Here is a 21,720-nt window from a genome sequence, read left to right on the forward strand (position 1 = left end):
GATTCCTTTTTAATAGTCCCCAGAAATCTTCTATTAAGAATCCTTACATGGACTTAGGCCACCCAGACCCCTTTCTGCTGAAATGTGAAAGAAGCATCCTGTGATTTAGAATGTTTTCCTTTTGCAGCATAAATGGATGACTGTTTCCCACTCTACCACTCATAAAATTTAAAAATCATGAATTGTTTATATTAATTTTTATTTGTAAAACTTTAAATTTCACTTTAGTATATTGATGTGATCATGCATGTTTACTGTAAGTTCAAATTCATTGTATATTTGAAACAGTAACTTAAAAATATAAAGTGTATTTTAAAAATTTTTCAACAACATAGACTGATAAAAAGGGACAGATCCAAAGACTGAGAAACAGCGATCAGGCGGTCAATCCCCAGAAGGAAAGTAGGGGAGGGAGGAGGTAAGGGGAAGAGATCAACCAAAGGACTTGTATACACACATATAAGCCAAATCAATGGACATGGACAACAGGGGGATGGGAGCATGAGTGTGCGGGCGGTGGGGGGGAAGTTGGGGGTTAATGGGGGGGGGGATGAGGACACATTTGTAATACCTTAACTAATAAAAAAAAAAAGAAAAAAAATATTTTGCTAGCATATTCCTAATATTTTAAAAGAAAACTTTTGTGAAGGTTTTGCCCCAAACATCGTACTCAGTATAGTTACTTAAATGTTTCACACTCATAAGGATAGCTATCCTTAATTAGCAGAAGAGGTAATAAAATTTCAACAGAGTGACTTGCCCAAGATCACAGCAATTAATACATAACTAGATGCCCAGTGCATGGAATTTGTGCACTGATGGGGAGTGTGGCCTGCAGGGATTGACCCATGTGGGAGCGCCGCTCCTCCCGGTCAGCTGAATGGCGGCTCTGACTGTGGGAGCGCACTGACCATCAGGGGGCAGCTCCTGCATTGAGCGTCTTCCTCCTGTTGGTCAGTGCACATCATAGCGACTGGTCGACTGATCATTCTGATCGTTTCGCCATTTGGTTGCTGGGCTTTTATTACATAGGCTGGGATTAGAACTAGAGTTATAAATGAATTCCGTCAGACTTTAATGTGCATATTGTTTTAAAAAGTAGGAATCAGGTGGTCCAATATTTTTATAGTTGAGAAAACCAATTTTATGTTTTTCTTAAAACCAGTTACTATTCTTTCAATTCAAAGATACACGTATTATTATCAGCAAGTATTGGTTACAGTTTTGCTGACTTTGCTGCAAACATTGTGCATTAGGTATTGGTTTGAGCAGTTTGGGAGTTAATGAGTGCTTGAAAGGAGATGAAGTCACTGTCTGGAGGGCATCGGGGTCTATGACTTCAGGAGAGAGAAGTGCATTTATCAGTAATATGCCATATTTATGGACGTTCAGTCTCAAACTATCACATTGGTGAAAAGTATTTTTAAAGGAGCACATAAATATAAGAAAAGCAAAAAGTAAAACAGTTAATAGAGACTTCCTCAGATAGGAAATAATAAACGTGAAAATACTAGCAAAATAACACTTTAAAATGACTTTTTTGGGGACCGGATAATTGATAAATCCATATTTAGTAGTGTCAGCTTACCCATCAGGCACAATTTATTTGAAAGATTTTTAATTAGCTTGGAAGTAATACCAACATTGATTTTATATATATATATATATATATATATATATATATATATATATATATATATATATATATATATATATGATTTCTAGACCTTTAGCTATAGGGTAAAAGTGGAAAAATACTATTCTCTTTCATATCCAGAGTTATTTTAATTTAATTGTGTATTTTTGCCAAAGGGAAAAGCAAATTATTAACAACTTTAAAATATTTTCCTTGAAGTTGGACATGAAAACCAAAATGATAGAAGCTAAATGTCATGAAGAGAAGCTTAAACTTCAACAGAAACATGATGCTGATGTTCAGAAGGTGGGGTATATACCATTTATTCTTTTATTAATATTGAATATTTGAAATAGTCTAGGTCTTGTGATCCTTATCTGTCCACCCACCCACCTGTCCCCCCACCCACCCACTAGTTTTAAATGGCAGGTAAAACATACAGTCCTTGACCTTATATCATATTTGGAAAGTATAGTCATCAGTTTGTTGCTTGAATGGCATTTCCTACGTGTCTGGAATTGGGGAGGAACAAAATTCAGAGTGTTTTATCTATTTGCCTATATTCTTTTCCTTTTTGCTTCTTTACGGATGTTAGGATCAAACTAGCTCCTTTTCTTATTTACCAACCATTCTTACCGCTGGGACTAAAACATGCAAGGTAAAGTGAAATGCTGGTAATAAAAGCACTAAGAAAAAGTTGATTAGATATTGGTGAATAAACTTTTTGTGTATTTTTTTTTTTAGCTGATTATACACCTGCCTCAATTTTTCCCCCCATTTGGTTAGCACACATTTTTTTTTTTTTATCCAGCTTGCTAATGTTTCTACAATTTTATTATTTCTCTGTGTGTGTGTGTGTGTTTTTTTTTTTTTTTGGTGTAGATGTATTTAGAAGTATATAACAATCATTAAATTTTGTTAAATTTTAAAACTTCTGACACAGTATCAATTCATGATGTAAAATATTCATGCGATTTTGACATATTTTGGGATGATTTTTCTGATTCACAATAACAGAGCTAGATATAAAGGAAGCTTATTACTTCTCATCTTCCCATCCACCAGGGGGTTCTTATTGTGCATGGAATTGGTAGGACACCAGTGGGACGATTCAGGGCTGTGCTCATCTGGAGGTGCCTATTCCAGTGCGTGGGGAGGGGGATTGCACTGTCCCCATGTGTCACGTTGTGATGGCTGCTACTTTATGACAGTTTAATCTCTGAGTTATATTTTAGAGAATCACCTAATTTATTATTTATAGTCTCCTTAAAGATTGATACATGAAATTTCAAAGCAGATAGCATATCCCTTTCAGTAATCATTAATTCTAGCATATTTACTACTTTCTCAATGCACTGAAATATAATTTTTACATCTTTTGTAGGATTAGCTGAGATAGACTTGCAAAAAATATTGTGCTCATTTAAAAAATTATGTGTTCTGTATGTCAAACAACATAGCATACTAAAACATTTAAAATTCATTTGCAGATTTTAGAACGAAAGAACAGTGAAATAGACGAATTGAAAATTTTATACAAAACAAAACAAAATGAAACGGAGGAGACTGTTAGAAAACTTGAAAAGAAAGGTGATGTAGTATTCTTACATAAATCTTAATAATATTTCTGTTTTATCTTAGTGGTTATACAAAGTACAATTTTACTTCTGACCTTCTGTAGTGTGAGATGGCAATGTTTGTGTGGGCTTCCATCAGTGGATGTGTTTATGAGAGCTCTCATATGAATAGGGAAAACTGTGTGTGTGTGTGTGTGTGTGTGTGTGTGTGTGTGTGTGTGTGTGTGTGTGTCTTAGTTGTTTGGTTAAGGAACTGGAAGAGTCTGTCAATGCTACTTCCCCTTCTTAACTCTGCCTCCTTATTGGGCTGCCATAAGTGAGTCATAGGATTAGAATTTACTGGCTTTCACAAAGAGGTCTAGGGAAACCATTCCTCTTGGTCTGAGGACATTCATTACATTAAGTATCTATTGATGACGGGTAGTATGTGCTAGTATTGTGATTGACAGAACAAGCATTTAAAAGTATTCCCCATTCACTCTTTCATTAAGAAGGAAAAGAAAGCATGTGATCAAGTGTTAAATTGACTGTGATTATAGGTCAAAACGTCTAAGTGCAACAGGCAGCTCTTAGAGACCATGTTGAAAACATTTTTGTGGAAAAGAACTTTAAAAATTTCCACGTGCTGCAATAGGAATGCTGGTATTGCTAAGTTTTGGAAGGATGCTGCAAAACCACTTAGCAAGAGTGGGTATCCTGCACATTAAGAGATAGATTGAAAAAGATAAAGTAGGTGACTTGGCATGACTTAGGCATGACCTTGAATTTCAGATTTAGAAGTTTCAAGTTTATCTTGTAGATACTGTGGAGACAGAGAAGATTTTTGAGAGGTGAGTTTTAGGACCTCAAGTTTCAGTAGGAGCAGCCTTGTAACGGTGGGTGTGCCACCTGGTGAGGCCAATTCCCAGTCTATTATAGGAGGGAGGGAGGGAGGGAGGGAGGAAGGAAGGAAGGAAGGAAGGAAGGAAGGAAGGAAGGAAGGAAGGAAGGAAGGGAAGAGAAGAGAGAATGAATATCTCATTTATTAGAAACCAGGCTCCAATCCCAGGCTCCTATTCAGGGTCTGCTAATATGGCATTGGGAAGTCTCTGGCCTTGGCTTATTCATTATAAATGGCGAGGTTGGAATAAATAATGCTTGAAGTTCCTTCCACCTCTGAGAGTTTATACTTCCATGCTTCTGTAATTTTGTGTATAAGGTGATAAGGACCCGGAATATCTGAATGATGGAAGTGGGAATACTGAGAAAGGGACTGAAGAAGAAATTTTGAAGAATTTGGTGAATAAGATACAGGTGATGAATAAGAGGAGAGAAGGTTTTCATTTAGGGGTTTTCATATGAAACTTACTCATTCTGTAACCATCACCAGACTTGAGTATATCTGAGAGACTAGTGCCACCCTTAAAATTTAAGATGGCACTTACACATATAAATTACTTAATGAAATAGGTTATTTTTAGGTTTATTCCCAGCCTTAAATTTTATTTAGAAATTATTTCAGGTTCTTTCTTCAAATATCAATGACTACAAAAATATTTTAAACTTATTTCTAGGTTTTTGTTTCTTACCCTGATTTAAACCAGGCAATTTAAATATGCCAACGGTTTAAAGATAATACTTTTTAAGGCTTTTGAATTGCAAATGGATCTTAGTTTAATTTTGGAATTGTGAAATAATATGTTATAGGTGCTAAGGATTAATATTAGGTTAATTTGAATTCTTCTCTTTCTCCCCTCATTTGTTACATAGTTGAGATATAAGAGTGAAAGAAATTTCCACGTAAATGTTTTGAAAATGTTGCTATCTTTTTTTGAGGAATAATTGACATACATAATATTAGCTTCAGCTATACAACACAGTGACTTGATATCTGCATATATTGTGAAATGATCACCACAATAAGTCAGGTTAACATCCATCACCACACATAGTTACAGAATTAAATTTTGTTGTCTTGAAGTGAGTAAAAACATATTCAGTAAGCTAAGAAAATGCCACATTTAAGCAAACATACAGCTGACTTTATTTTACCATCCAGATGACATAATATATTAAGCAAATTTTTACTTAAATCAGTGACAGTTTAAATCATTTTTAAAAGATTTTATTTAAAAGAAATTTTTAAAAAGTGACTTATAAGAGGAATATTTTATATAATTAAAGCATATTTTATTTTAGCAACGTAAACCTTGGCAATGATTTTAAAGCACCTAGCAGCAGGCGTGGAGTGAGACAATGGGCTCCTTAGTCAGGACACATGTTTTTGAGCACTTACCTACAGCACTGTTATGCTCTGTAGATAAAAGGTTGAAATATCTTTCTCCTCAGGACATAGGCAAGGGAACCTTTATAACATATAATGTAATAAGCGATTTAATGGAGAAATAGATGCAGTTCCTTGGGCACACAGAGGAGTTTCCTTCTGTCCTGCAAGATGAGGAGTCTGGGAGGGGAAGGTTCACAAAGAAGGTGATGCTGGAATTGAGACTAGGAGTGAGTAGGGCCCAGTGGAGGGAGTGAACCTGAGGCCAGTACACTGTCAAAGCCATCTAGGTGAGTAATGATGGGTTCAACCAAGACTGGTGGCACAAATGGAGAAAAAGAGAGGAAAAAGTAAGATATTTTAACAAGACAGAATTGAGAAGATTGGTAAAAAATGGAATTATCTAACCGGTGCACTATATATATATATTTTTTTATCATCAAGCTCTTATGTGGTAGGTAGAATTGGTTTAACTGTGTTTTATCATTTTTGACAGTTCAGACCCTTATACGTGACTGTCAGGTTATCAGAGAGACTAAAGAAAACCAGATTTCAGAGCTGAAAAAGATATGTGAGCAAAGTACAGAATTTCTGAATAATGACTGGGAAAAAAAGGTAAGCTACATAAAATAAAATAGTAATAGAAAATTCAAAGTAACATTTAATTATAAAAATAATGGATATTCACAAAATATACAGAAAGTCAGAGTATTAGACCAGATACACCTGTTTTATCCTTAAGTGAATCAGCTAAGTTATAGCATACTTGTATTTCCCAGTGTCATTTTTGCCCTTGCAGTCTCAACTGTGTAAATTCCCTGGGTTTGTTTTGAAGACTTAGAGACACCCCGCCAACTTCAACAGGCACATACGCGTTATTAAACATTGTGGGGTACATCTAAAAAATCACTCTGTATTAATGGGCTACTAAAAATAGTGGATTTTTGATAGTCAGAAGGCATATGTCCTAGGACCTTTTAGAGACCATAAACATGAAGAAATCTCTGCAACATAAATATAACCACCAAGTTCTAAGTGACTTATTAAGAGCCTTTTATCAGAGTTACCATGCCCATCAGTCCACAGCTACGAAGCAGCACTGAAATTTAGGTGCTGTGGGTTTGGCTACATTCATGGACCGGCTAAGTGACTGACACCAGTTTAAAATGTAGACTTTGGCAAATATACAAATACAACATAGCAGGGATTGGGGGACCGCTTACAAAGAGTCAGAACTGCATGTGTTAAATTTGTGAAACCCAAGGGTCTTCTGTGTGGCTATTACTGAGCCATCCTCTTCTTATTCAGCTAGAAAGTAGAGGGAACGTTCTTGAGACCCTTACCGGTGATTAGCATAATTATTGGTTGCATGCTGCTTCCGGTTTCCATCATCTCTCAGGGTTTCTCTGTTCATTCAACGTCTTCCTAGTCAAACAGGAACTTCCATGCATCTGCCATATCCTTGTTCTGCCTCCTGCTCATAAATGGGAAATCAAATGCACCTTTCAAACTTAACCAAGTGAGCCTGGGGTTGGATGCTGGGGACGGAAGCTGCACTCAGAATTCCACTCCCCTTCAGATAAGGGAAGGAGTGCCCACAGGGCATGAACACAGACTTTTAATTCCCTTTGGAAGCTGTCCATTAGTTCCATAGACACTTAGAGTATAATCTTTGTAAAGAAAGACCTGTAGACATGAGGACATAGGGTCTACAGTTCTTAAAGGTTCTTTCTCTATTTGATTTATAATGTCATCTTTGTGTCCGCTTTTGTGTAGGTTATGAAATGGATAAAAATAGTGTCCTGTTGGGGGTAGGGTGAAGGATAAAGATTCTAACATTACTCTTGTGCAAAATTTCATGCAGATAATATAAAAATATAGACAGTGACATAATATTCTTGATCAATAATAATATTGTGAATATTTCTGTGTGATTCAGGCTAATCCTAGTGTTGTTTAGCTGAGACAGTGTATTATTTGTGTATTTATTTACTGTTGCTACCAGAAGTAGATAATTCCTTTAATATTTGTTGATCCATTAAAATCTCCAATTTAGGAAAGTAAAGAAAATAATAATTTCTTAATCATGCTCTTTATAGGTTACCTTACTTGGACATTTATGACTTTCATACCTTTTATTGTTTGAGACAACACATAAGTAGAGACATATAGGAAACGTCTTCTGAATTGCAAACTAGTCTGCTCTGCAGCAGTGATGAGAGAGTCCGGTTTTGTCTCCGCTGCAGCTGCACAGTGCGGTGGCGGAGATGGAGAGGGAGAAGTTCGACCTTCAGAAGCGGCACACGGAGAGCATCCAGGAGCTGCTGGAGGACACCAACGCCCGGCTGCGCAGGATGGAGGGCGAGTACACGGCGCAGACCCAGGCCACGGCAAGTCCTTTTCCTCTTCTCCATGTGCCCTGCTTCCCTGATGTGCTCTGGGAGTAAGTGAGATACCGATCAGGAGAAATCCCTCCACTTTCCATAGACACAGGCTGACATGTGACGTGGACAGTCTCTTGAAGTGGCTGTGGATTTCACTCTGGATTCTTTGAGGCCCCCTTTGCTTAACTCCCAAAAACCTTTACAAATTTGTCGTCTTGTTTTTTTTGCTGACTTTCTGCCTAAAGATAATTTTTTTCTTTCATTTGTTTATTTTATTCTTTTTAAACTGAAGACTTTTTTTTCTAAAAATATTTAATACTAGTGTGAAGGAAAGAAAATGGGGAGATAGGAGTAGAGTGACCAGTTTAAGACCGATCTCAGTAGCTTCATCTTGACTGAAGGAGTAGACACAGTTATCACATGGGTAAACCCCCCAAGTTGCCTTCCTGTGAGGACACAGAAGGAGGTCACGCACACAGCAGAGAGGTCAGGGAGGACGCAGGGTCCCCGAAGAGCCTCCTCACAGAGCACCTAGTGGCAGGGGAGCAGTCTGAGGGAGGAAGGGAGTTTCACCAGCCTTTTAGAAGCCCAGCTGACTTCCTGAGGCACACAAGCCTGGAACAGGTAGGCTCATGGCACACAGACCAGGGCACATCACATCCAAGGCAAGTGTGCCTCATCAACCTTGTTCCTAACACATGACACCACCTGTGGGATGGCAGAACCTGTGTCCTAGGCATGAACCCAGTCCTCATGTACCACAGCCCACCAGCCCAGCTAGGCTGGTCCAAGTATGCCCTTGAGCTGAAAGCTGTGGAATCTGATCAAGAGTCAATTTCCCAGGCATCTCTCAGAGACCCTGAGATCAGCTCTAGGGTCTGGCTCATAGGGTTCAAAAGTGGGAAGCAGGGTCCACAGTGGGACAGGGAGACCAATTAGGACGCTACCATAGATGTCCAGGCAAGGGAGGTGGTGGCTTGGACCTGGGTGCCCATCTGGAGGTGAGGACTGGCAAATGGTGATGCAGGTCGGTGAGTTGGACAACGCTGAAGGTAGAGCAGGTATATTGGGGAAAGATATCAAGAATTTATTTGCTGAATAATCAGCATAATGATGATATTCAAAGTATTGAACAAAAACCAAATTTATATCTGAAATATGTATTTGTCATCTCAACATCCTAAATTTTCAACAAATGTGAGTTAAGTATATTAAGTAATATTAGAGTTGAAATCTGTGGAACATGTGATTGCTTAAAATGCTTACTGCATTGTTATATATTATTTATTAAACAATAGGAAGAGAGTGATGCCTTTCACAGTGGCATTTTTAATTTTTATGAAGTTGGGATGTAAAGAAAAGTGACACTTTGGAGCCAAGAGGTCACTGTCAGAAAAACTATTTTTAATGAAAGTTGAATTTCAAAATGAGCATTCAGACCTTGTCATTAGATAATAATAAATATAGAGGAAAATGGACAGAGTCTGTCAGCAGGATCGCATTTAGGAATCATCAAGACTAGACAGCCCTTGCTGAGCAGCTCCTGGTTAATAATTAAACAAGGTGGAGTTCAAGGCCAGGCTTCAGATGAAAGGTGAGACTGTCACTGAGAATTAGGTTCTGGGTTTTGTGGTTCTTCCAGGCTTTTTTCTTCTTTTGTTGAGTCTTGTTTGTTGTAAGCAGACATTGTATAGATTATTAGGTTTATGACTTTGGGTATTGGCAGGGAATCTCTTGTGCAAAACTCATAGTTAAACATGTAAACACTGGATTTTAAAAACAATATTAGAACTATAAATATGAAATTGTCGCAAAGTTATTAGATACTTGGGGAGATGAAGGCTGGAAAACATCAGGCTCTATCTCTCTCAGGGTTGGACGCATGAAAGTCTGGTGGCTTCACTGAACTTTTTTTGGCTTGTTTAGTAGAGTTCTTTATCTTTTTCTGTATCATGGGTCCCACTGGCAATTTTGTGAAGTCCATTCAGCCCTTCCCAGAATAATATTTTTAAATTTAATAACATATATAATATTACAAAGAAAAAAATATTGAGTTATAGTTGTCAAAATGTTAATAAAAGTTATGATAGAGCACTAGAGGTGCTTCTAAATGAATGCAGTATATATCAAAATTTAGTAGTGGGCCTATTAACTCTTGGAACCTATGAGTATTGCTGAGAATAAACAATACTTAGTAATTACCTAACACTGGAATGGACTATACAAATATCTGTGATTATTGGTCATTGTTATGCCCAGATTTCAAGATCCCCATGAGACCACACCAGGGAGCTAGCCGTGTCCAATGCAAAAGCATAAGAGTCTTTTATTCAAACCCGGGCTTGGCTCCCCTACCCTCCTTACTGACACAGCAGCAAGTGGTAGGGAGAGCCAGCCCTGTGGGGAGAGGGGTTTTATAATAAGGGGAGGAGAGAGGACTGTGGGCCCTGCCGATTGGCCAGGCGCAAGTCGGTGTCTCTTTACACAGGATGTGGTCGTATCTATGGCCGCACTTCCCTTGATTATACTTCTGGGAAGAAGCTTCTTGATGAGCACATGGCTGCTGCCCAAAAATGGAGGATTCGGGGCAAGATGGAGGGCATAGCCCTTGCCCTTTCAGTCATAGATATTGCTAATGATGCCTTGGTTTGCTGATTAGATATACTGAAGGGATGTACTGAAGGCCAGGTAAGGCAGTAAAAATAAAGATGAGCTCTCTTTTCCCATTCAAATTCCCACCTTAGAAAGTGTCAAAAGGCCTTCAGCACCTGAAATATTTTGTTAATCATTCTTAACTATTATTGTTAGTAGTGACATCAGTAATCTGTAGAGTAACTAATTTACTGTCTGATATAGCTAGACTTTGTCATTTATAGTCGTCACCACATTTATTCGCCCAACCTCATATTTAGAAAGAAGAAACCCCCTAATAGTGGCAGTTCATCATTTTGAATAGGGTGACCATTTTACAGGTATTCTTTATTTTGTAGAGCAGTTTTTAGATCTACAGAAAAATTGAGAAGGGAGTGCAGAGAGTTCCTATATACTTCACACCCAATTCCTCCTCGTAGAAACATCTGGCATTATTTTGGTACATTTGTTACAATAAATCCATCAAGATGGATAAAGTCCATAGTTTATTCAGGTTTTTTTTTTTTTTTTTAGTTTTTCTTTTCTTGGATCTCGTGCAGGATTTCACATTACATTTAGTGTTCATGTCTTCTTAGGTTGACACAGTTCCTCAGCTTTCCCTTGTTTTCATGACCTTGACAATTTGAGGAGTACTGGTCAGGTCGATTGTAGAATGCCCCTCTGTTGGATTTTGTCTCATGTTTTTCTCATGATTGGACTGGGGTTATGGGTTGAGGCAGTAAGATCACAAGGTTAAGTGCTCATCTCATCACATCATATCAAGGGTACGTACTGTTAATGACTTACACTGTTATATTATCCTTGATCACCTGACTGAAGTAGTATTGGTTAGACCTTCCACTGTAAAGTTACTCCCTACTTTTCCATATTGTCTTCTTTGGAAGGAAGTTCCTGTGAGCCGCCCATGCTTAACAGGTGGGGGATTCTGCTTTCCATACTTAGGTGTGACGTTTCTACGTAAGTTATTTGGAGTTTTTCTCCATGGGAGATTTGTCTCTTCTCTCCCATTTGTTCAGTCATTCATTTATATCAGTATAAACACATGGATATTTTTTATTGTATACTCTGGATTATAATGCAATACTACTTTATTTTGCTGCTCAAATTGTTCTAGTTTTGGCCATTGAGAACTCTTTCGTTAGGCTCCTGTACCGCTTTGACATACCCCCATTGATGGGGATCATATGGAGACTGGTATTAGAAACTAAGATCTGTGTGGTAGGTATGCTTATTATTGTTGGAATGACATTTTTTATGCCCTCTAACCAGACAAAGCAAGGGAGTATATGTGAATTACTAACCTGTGTGTCTATGCATATCTATAAACAGTTCTATATGTAACCATCTGTATCTACATTAAACTAAACATAATTTCTTACTGATTTCTGTAACTCTCCTCCATTACCACATGGATTATTCCAGCCTTCTCCCTTTGTGCATATGTAAATTCTCAATCCAACCGTGGAAACTTGGCTTCCACTGCCTTTCATCCATTTACTTAATTGTTCAGTTCCAGTACATGTGTATGCTAGTGTCAGAGTTGTTAATTACTCATACTCCCATGGGAACCAACTTTGTCAACTAGAGCAGTGGTCGCCAAACTTTTGGACCTCACAGGCCACCAGTGGTCCCCAGACCACCGGTTGGTGACCACTAAACTAGTGTACAGTGTTATGGACACTTCCTTTTGCCTTTGTTCTTAGAGACTCCACTCATTTCAAACTGCTTAGGTCATCACCTTTCCCCCCATTCCTTCAATGAGGTTTTTCCCCCCATATATTTTTAATATAACTGGATTCTCTTATCACGGTTTGCATTTTTTCCTCGGATCCCCCAAACTCCAAATATGTTTGTTTTTTTTATTTGCACAAAATAATATTCTTTTTATACTTTAAAATTCTATGGGTTTTGACAAATACATCTTGTCATACATCCATGATTATAGTATCATATATAATATTTTTAATGTTCTAAAAGTCACCAGTGTTTCACCCTGTTTAGCCCTTGCCCCTCTCTCTAGAATCCCTGGCAACCACTGATCTTTTGTACTGACTATATAGTTTCATATTTTCCAAAATGTCATATGATTGGAATCATACAGTATGTAACCTTCTTGGACTGGCTTCTTTCATTAAGCAATTATACATTTATGATTTCTTGATGTCTTTTGTGGCTTGATAGCTCATTTTTTTATTGCTGAATAATGTTCAATTATATGATAATACCATAGTTTGTTTATCCATTTACCTGTTGAAGAGGTACATCTTGGTTGTGTCCAGTTTTTTTAAATTATGGATAAAGCTGCATTTAAATGGACATAGTTTTCAAATTAATCATGACTCAGCAATTTCACTACAGGAAGTACAACCAAAATAAATAAGTGCATGTATATACCATAAAACATGTATGAAAGTGTCCATAGAAACATTATTTTTAACAGCCAAACACTGAAAACAACCCATCAATAAAATGGATAAGTGATTTTAGGTTATTTGCACAATGGAATACTCTATATAGCCTTAAAAAGTTTAAATTACTGCTATTTGCCATGACGTGGATGAATCTCACAGACATAAAATGAGCATGATGAAGGCTGACCCAAAAGTATCCATACTCTGATTTCATTTACAGAAAGTTCAACAAGAGGCAAAGTTACTTTTTTGTGATTGAAGTCAGAATAATGGTTACCTTGTGTAGACAATGACCAATCAGGCTTCAGAGCGACTGGTGATTTAAAAAAAAAAAATTATTGATTTTTTACAGAGAGAAAGGGAGAGAGATAGTTAGAAACATCAATGAGAGAGAAACATTGATCAGCTGCCTCCTGCACACTCTCCACTGGGGATGTGTCCGCAACCAAGGCATATGCCCCTGACTGGAATCAAACCCTGGACCCTTGAGTCCACAGGCTGACGCTCTGTCCACTGAGCCAAACCGTCCAGGGCACGACTGGTGATGTTTACATCTTGTAGTGACTCGTGGCTGTTTTCAATTTGTAAAAAATTACAAAAATACATAGTGAAAATTTGTGCATCTTTTTGTGTGTATGTCATATTTTAAGAAGTTTATGAAATAAGATAAAATGTATTGTTACTTTTGCCATAGAAGTTGAACTTTGGATTCTCAATAGTTGCCAAATAGTAACCCTTTCTCATTTTTTACTCTTACAAGATTTCAAACAAAGTTTGTATGTAAAACTCCTACATTTCTTAATCTATCTATTGGTTGTATAACTGAAGGCCTGTCAGATATTTTACAATTTCCTGTTACTTCTTGAAAATCATGTCTATATTTCCTATAAAATTAATACCCTTTTCTAAACTTTCTCTTAATTCTCAATGTGCCAATTCTCTTGGCATATTAGGTTTTGAACCTGGAAAATCTATGATTTTTGCCACTTCTCATTTCATTCATTTAGTATTTTACTTAATCACATTATTTGTTTCTCTGAACATTTCTTGGATCTGCTCTCTTTCCCTTCTGTTTCCACAGCTACCACTTGCGTCTAGGCCATTGTTGCCGCATTCCGGGACTCTTCCGGTAACCTGCCAGTAGCTCTCCCTGTCTCTTCTTGTTCCAGATCTCACAAATGATATTTGTCCCATTTTCCCATAACCAAGAACTTGAATTACTAATCTAATGCCCATTATCACTTCTGCTTACAAGCCATGTCCACTCAAGAACTCCAACCTAGTCTTCCGAGTGCTACCTTTGAGTTCACAATATGGGAACAGAGACACTGTGCCCGAGGTAATGTTCGTCACTGACTGTACAGTTGCTGCTCCTTCTCTGATGCTATTGTTACTTACCCTGAACTCCCCTTCTACACTGTCTGTCACAGCCTGAAATATGTATCTATGTCAGCATCTTATTTTCTGAATAACTTTTTACCCCATTTTGAGGCATCCACTATTTTTATATCTCTTTGTTCTTTGTATTCAATTTTAAAAAGGTTATTTTGACCAAATATTGTTGTCCTTAAAGTATTTCATATATGTCTATAGGCTTTCCCTTGACAGTATGTTTTAATTTTAAAAATTTACTTTGTACCGATTTTATTTTATATAAGACGATATATTTAGGAAACATGGAGAGTTAGAATGTATGTTTGGAAATTGACGCCATCTTTTGAAAGGAGCCCCTCAAGCAGAGGGCTCATTAGGAAAGAGGCAGAATGGATGGGATATACAGAGAAGAAATCTGAGCATCAGATATGTGTCGGGCTCTGAGCTAGAAATTGTATGTATTTTAAAAATAAATTTATATATCATGTTTTTAAGTCACATATAATTATGTCCATTTCTCAGATTTGGAAGCTATTGCACCAAAATTTAAATTATGTACCTAATTCATATCGTAATGAAGAAAGGTCATTAAGAAGTTGGGATTGCAATATGTAATGCTTAAACTTTACTTAAATGTTTATCTTAGAGTATGAAAATATACTGGTTGGAACATCATTCTAACCTTTTCTAATTATTCACACTTATTGGAAATGCAGTTGTTAAATGAAAATGGTTGATATTTTGTAATGTATATAAATATCAAATCACTGTGATGTATTCCTGAAATAAATAGAATAGTGTATCAAGTATACTTCAATAAAAAAATCAGTTCTTTTAGCTGATGCTTGCTTATCCTAATTTTACATGGAATACATAGTCATAAACACCTCAATCTAGTTCTATAAAGTCGAAAAATTAAAAATAACAAATATCAAATAATAGGGGAAATGGTTTTAATTATGTGATAATTTTGAAGACTGGAAAAATGAAGTGCTTTTGATAAAATAGTAAGTAAAAATAAAAGAAAATTATGTTTACTAACATTGCAACTGTCTAAAAATATTCCTATACACTTATATGATAACTAGAGGCCTGGTGCATGAAAACTCATGCACTGGAGGGGGGTCCCTCAGCCCGGCCTGCCCCCTCTCACAATCTGGGAGCCCTCAGGGGCGGGAGGTGACCAGGCGATCAGGGGAAGGCAACGCCCCATCACACCTCTGCAATGCAAGCCTCAGTTGGCCCTGGTTACCTGTGCCTCGGGCAGCCCTGGGGGGCTGAGGGGACTGGGGGACTCTAGAGGCAGGCGCATGGAGCAGCTGGGACCGCCCTGGGGGCGAGCCCAGTCTTGCCGCACGCCTGCCGCCCCAGCGGGGCTGAGGGGACTGGGCACCACCATCTTGTGGCTGTGGGCGCTTTCATCTTTGAGGGTGTGGCATCAATTAGCATATTCCCTCCTTATTGGGTGTGGGCGCTGCCATCTTTGAGGGTGGGACAGTCAATTAGCTTATTCCCTCCTTATTGGCTGTGGCTGCCGCCATCTTTGAGGGTGTGGCAGTCAATTCCCATATTCCCCCCTTATTGGCTGTGGATGCCACCATCTTTGAGGGTGGGACATTCAATTAGCATATTCCCTCCTTATTGGCTGTGGGCACCACCATCTTTGAGGGTGGGGCAGTCAACTAGCATATTCCCTCCTTATTGGCTGTGGGTGCTGCCATCTTTGAGGGTGGGGCAGTCAATTAGCGTAGTCCCTCCATATTGGCTGTGGGTGCCATCGTATTTGTGATGGCATGAGGGTCAATTAGCATCTTCCCTCTTTATTAGATAGGATAAATGTATCATATAACTCCTGTATTAAAATACTTGGGCTATGAATTACCTTTTAAAAGTATTATTACACTAGAGGCCCGGTACACAAAAATATGTGCACTCGGTGGGGAGGGGGGGGGTCCCTCAGCCCGGCCTATGCCCTCTCGCAGTCTGGGACCCCTTGGGAGATAATGACCTGCTGGCTTAGGCCTGCTCCCGGGTGGCAGAGGGCAGGCCCAATCCCTAGGTGCAGCCCCTGGTCGGGCTCATAGCAGGGCCGATTGGGGAGTTGGGGCGCCACCCCCTTCATGCACAGAGCAGGGCGGATCGGAAGGTTGCGATGCCACCCTCAGTCAAGCTCAGGGTAGGGCCTATTGAGGGGTTGGGGCACGGCCCCCTGTCACACTCAAGGCAGGGTCGATGGGGAGGTTGTGGCGCCACACCCTGTCATGCACAGAGCAGGGCCAATCAGGGGGTTGGGGCGCTGCCCCCTGTCACACATAGAGCAGGGCCCATCAGGGGGTTGGGGAGCTCCCCCCTGTCATGCACAGAGCAGGGCGGATCAGGGGGTTGGGGCACCACCCTCTATCACCCACAGAGCAGGGCTGATCAGGGGGTTGGGGTGCCGCCACTGTCACACTCAGGGCAGGGCCAATGGGGAGGTTATGGCTCTACCCCGTCACACACAGAGCAGGGCCCGTGGGGTGGGGGGTTGGGGTGCCACCCTCTATCACCCATAGAGCAGGGCCGATCAGGGGGTTGGGGTGCCACCACTCAAACACTCAGGGCAGGGCCGATGGGAGGTTATGGCTCTACCCCATCACACACAGAGCAGGGCCCGTGGGGGTGGGGAGGTTGGGGCACCGCACCCTGTCACACACAAAGCAGGGCCGATCAGGGGGTTGGGGCGCCGCACCCTGTCACACACAGAGCCGCAGGGAGATCAGGGGGTTTGGGCGCTGCCCCCGTCACACTGATCCCGGTGCCGGGAGGCCTCTCAGCTCCGCTGATCCCAGTGCTGGGAAGCCTTGCGGCTCTGCTGATCCTGGTGCTGGGAGGCATATTACCCTTTTACTATATAGGATAGAGGCCTGGTGCACAGGTGGGGGCCAGCTGGTTTGCCCTGAAGGGTGCCCTGGATCAAGGTGGGGGTCCCCGCTGGGGTGCCTGGCCAGCCTGGGTGAGGGGATGATGACTGTTTGCAGCTGGTCACACACCCTTCAGGGTAGGGGTCCCCACTGGGGTGCCTGGCCAGCCTGGGTGAGGGGATGATGGCTGTTTGCAGCTGGTCACACACACTTCAGAGTGGGGGGTCCCCACTGGGGTGCCTGGCCAGTCTGGGTGAGGGGCTGAGGGCTGTTTTCAGGCTGGTGGGTGACTGAAGGTCCCAACTGCTCCTTTTATTCATTTTTTTTTATTTTTTTTATTCTGGGCCATCTTTAGCTCTGGCTCCAGCTCTGAGGCCTCTGGTGCTGAAAGCAGGTATCTGGTTTGTTTGGGTTCTATAATCGAAACTCTGTATCAACTCCAGCTCTGAGATCCCGGCCGGCTGAAAGCAGGTTTCTGGGGTTTTGTTTAGCTTCTATATTTGTTACAATGTTTGAAACTGCAGGCTCAGAGGCCGGCAAGGCAGGCGGGGAACATTGGTTTCCTCCGTCACTGAAGCAAGCAAGCCTCATGTTAGTTTCAAGCTGCCTGGCTGCCAGCCGCCATCTTGGCTGGCAGTTAATTTGCATATCTCGCTGATTAGCCAATGGGAAGGGTAGCTGTTGTACACCAATTACCATGTTTCTCTTTTATTAGATAGGATTGCTTTTATAATTTAAAAAAGTTTCTAAAACTTCAAATGAGCAAAAACACTGCTAAGTGCTCAGCTAACAATATAAACTTCTTAAGTTGCATGAAGAAGATGGAACCTTCCTGAGGATAGAGACTTCAATAAAATTTGTTGAATTAATGAATGAATGAATGGCTAAAAGCATATAAACATCATGATCTTTTATGGTAGAAAGCATTTTTTAAAGACTTGGTTAACTTAGAGGTTGGTTTAATTTTTTATGATATGGTTATGATACATATGTTTTCTGTATTATCTCTAATAGGGTATATATTTTCTTCAGGTTACTCAATGATACTGAAGTGTTACAAAGTCAGAGGCCTTTTTAACAATGACCTATTCTTTTAGAACCAGATGGTGAAAGAACTGGAGTCCCGTGTCCAGCAGCTGACTGGAGAAGCAGAAAACAGTAACTTACAGAAGCAGAAATTAATTCAAGAAAAATTGGAACTTGAGAGATGTTACCAGATAACATGTAGTGAGTTGCAAGAAGTAAAGGCAAGGTATTGTCTGAAGTCAGATATCTCTCAGGTGTGGCTGTAAAGTACTGATATCAACTCTGTAAAGTATATGCCAAAATTAATCACCTTGTACATTAACTTTGGAAGGTTTCTAACCTAAACACTGCCATCTGTTTATTTTTTTAAAGTCCCACTTAACATAAGAAGCATAATGCTTTTTAAAAAGTTTATAAAAATGTAGATAATTATTTGACATACTGAAAGATAATGCATTTGGATTTGGTTGACTAAAAATTCCATTCTAGGAATTGATTTCAAATGTATTGGGAATATATTTTATTCTCTTATTTTTAGGCGCAATTCACTGCATAAAGAGAAAGATCATCTTATGAACGATTATGAGCAAAGTGTGAAGCTATTACAAAACAAGTATGATGCTGATATAAACCTTCTGAAAAAGGAACACACACTTTCAGTTTCTAAGGTATTATATATATGTTGGTATATATACATACAAAGTAATTTACATGTATATATCATACAAAGTAGCTTTACTCAGCCTGTAGCCATAGGTAGCCATGTAGAAGCTATTTAGCATTGGAAATTAATCTCTCCTTTGCTTTATTCTTGTAATTACTGAAGTAATATTTATTGGCATTTAAAATACTTAAAATACTAAATGTCTAATATATAACATGACATAATATTTAATAAACTGTACTCTGCCATAATAAGTTAACGCTTGTACCAACATTTTTATAAAAGGAAACATAAAAATCTGAAAAGAAATGCTCAATTGTGTTAATAATACATTTTTAGGCTGAATATATGCATTATTATTATTTTGACATCTTGGCTATGCTTTAGTTTTCTTAACATCCTATGCACACGTTTGAGCCCACAGACACCCCACTGGCACTCACACATGTTGTGTCTGAGAATTGACACTTTCTGCAAAGAGAATCCCAAAGCTACAATTCTCAGGTAGTCAGTTATGTGGTATTTCATGAATTGAATGTTCCAGTGGATTTGGTTTTACAATTTGAAAAGTTTTCTATAAAACTATTTTTCTGTAAAACCAGCTATTTCTTCATTACTATTATATTTATATAACTTCAAACACTAAACAATTTAATATATATTTTTACTTTAAAAGATGATTTTTTTTAATTTTTAAAAAACATTTTAAATTCAGATTTACAGATCATTTTAATTTTGAGTGAACCTTCAAGGTGGAAAAGGTAAATTTACTCAACCAGAAATTGTGAAATGGTACAAATTTTTTATTTTTATTCTTAAAATCTTTCTAGGCCTCTGCTACAATTAAAGAATTAGAACAGAACATCTGTCAATTAAAACTGCAGTTACAGGAATCAGAACTTCAAAGAAAGCAACAACTACAGGTGGGTCTTGTATTTGTTCACAGAATGGCTGAAACTCACTTTCAACTTTATTGTTGAAAGTATTACAGATGTACTCCTTTTACCCCCTGCCCATTGACACCCTCCATCCTCACTTTCCTTTTTCTTGATTTATATGTACAAATAAGAGTTTTAAAAAACTCCTTAAAAATGTAAGTAGCTATTTCTGAGTCTTTTATTGCACATTGTATCATTTTTTTCATCTTATTTATCTCAACAAAAGTAGATGCTAATGGGATATAGGAAATAAAGAACAATAATTTTCATTTGAATAATCTTCCTTTTGAAATTAAATTTAAAAATAAATTTTATTTAAATATATTCTTTTATTTTTATATATTTATGTATTTACATATAATTGACATACAGTATCTTATTAGTTCCAGGTATACATCATAGTGATTTGATATTTAGATACATTAGGAAATGATTCCTACCATAAGTCTACTTACCATCTGTCACCATGCAAAGTTATACACTACTAGAGGCCCGGTGCATGAATTCATGCACCATTGGGGTCCCTCGTCCTGACCTGCACCCTCTCACAATCCGGGACCCCTTGGGGGATGTCAGACGGCTGGTTTCGGCCCAATCCCTGCAGACCAGGCCGAGAGACCCCCACCGGTGCATGAATCTGTGCACCGGGCCTCTAGTATAATAAAATCTTTGGTTAATCTCGTCCTGCCCTCTCCCCTCCCCCTTTCCCTCTAAGATTCATCAGTCTGTTCCATGTTTCCATGCCTGTGCATTGAGCGTCTGTTCCCTGGTAGTCAGTGTGCATCATAGCTACTGGTCAAATGGTCGAACGGTCAAACGGTTGCTTAGGCTTTTATAAATATAGATTATTGACTATATTCCTATGCTGTACATTACATCTCCATGACTTATTTATTTTATAATTGGAAGTTTGTAGTGCCTCTTAATTTCCCTTTTTTTCCTCTATTTTGTCCATTCCCCATCCCCGTTCCCTTTGGTAACCACTAATTTGTTTCCTGTATCTATGAGTCGTTCTGTTTTCTTTTATTTATTTGTTTTGTTTTTTTAGATTTTGCATGTAAGTGAAATCATATGGTATTTGTCTTTCTCTGCCTTATTTCACTTAGCATAATACCCTCTAGGTACAAAGAATAATTTTCTCCCTTTGAGTTATCTGCCAATTCTCATGCTTTCTCTCCCACTCCCCCTCTCCCTTTCTCCCCCTCTCCCCATCTTGCCCTCTCCCCCTCCCTTCCTCTTCCCCTCTCCCCCTCTCCTATTAGATTTTTCCTTTCCCCCTCATGGTCAAAAAATGCCAGGAACTAGTATATAGTATAACTTCAAATTTATTATTTCTGTATTAATTCAGTTGGTCATTATAGGTCATCTCTTAATCCTAAGGGTCAGAAAGCTTCTCTTCTACTGTAAAGTATGTACTTTTAAGAGTAGTAATATCTTTAGATAACTAAGGTTTTATGACCTCTAACATAAACCTAATCATATTTCTGTTTAGAAAATTAGACTGGTAGGATGCGCTTACTAATATGTGAAACTCAAAGTTTGTCATCAAGTAGATTTATTTATTTCATTAGATTACTAATTTTATTTATTCTAGTAGCAATTTTAAGTATAATAAAAATATTTATCATTCACAGGATCAAGAAAATGAGTTTCAAATGGAGAAAAGTAATTTAAAACGCACCTATGATAAAAAGGTAATATATTTTGTGGGAAGCTACATTTGAAATAGAAAATGAAGCAATTAAGAATGAAGGTTGATTTTTATAAAGACATGCATTCTAGCTCTTAAAGAATAATTTATTCTAAGTTTATTTCAGCTAGCCAGTAATCAAATTTTGCTTTTTTGTTTTTTTATGTTTGTAAACAGCTTCAGTTCTATTATTAGTTATATCAAC

General features: G+C 38.6%; 1 protein-coding gene across 4 annotated transcripts in view; it reads left to right on the plus strand.

The window, feature by feature from the left end:
* CEP112 (centrosomal protein 112) overlaps nucleotides 1–21,720 on the plus strand; it is a 298,077-nt gene that overhangs the window by 53,077 nt on the left and 223,280 nt on the right. For all 4 annotated transcript variants that reach the window (XM_059670060.1, XM_059670062.1, XM_059670063.1 and 1 more), the window contains 8 exons: nucleotides 1,856–1,942; nucleotides 3,127–3,226; nucleotides 5,973–6,091; nucleotides 7,723–7,866; nucleotides 18,295–18,449; nucleotides 18,762–18,891; nucleotides 19,718–19,810; nucleotides 21,460–21,519. In XM_059670060.1, the coding sequence (XP_059526043.1) occupies nucleotides 1,856–1,942; nucleotides 3,127–3,226; nucleotides 5,973–6,091; nucleotides 7,723–7,866; nucleotides 18,295–18,449; nucleotides 18,762–18,891; nucleotides 19,718–19,810; nucleotides 21,460–21,519 (888 nt within the window). The remainder of the gene's footprint in view (nucleotides 1–1,855; nucleotides 1,943–3,126; nucleotides 3,227–5,972; nucleotides 6,092–7,722; nucleotides 7,867–18,294; nucleotides 18,450–18,761; nucleotides 18,892–19,717; nucleotides 19,811–21,459; nucleotides 21,520–21,720) is intronic.

This window comes from Myotis daubentonii, chromosome 16 (genome assembly GCF_963259705.1).
Source record: "Myotis daubentonii chromosome 16, mMyoDau2.1, whole genome shotgun sequence".
NCBI lineage: Eukaryota > Metazoa > Chordata > Mammalia > Chiroptera > Vespertilionidae > Myotis > Myotis daubentonii.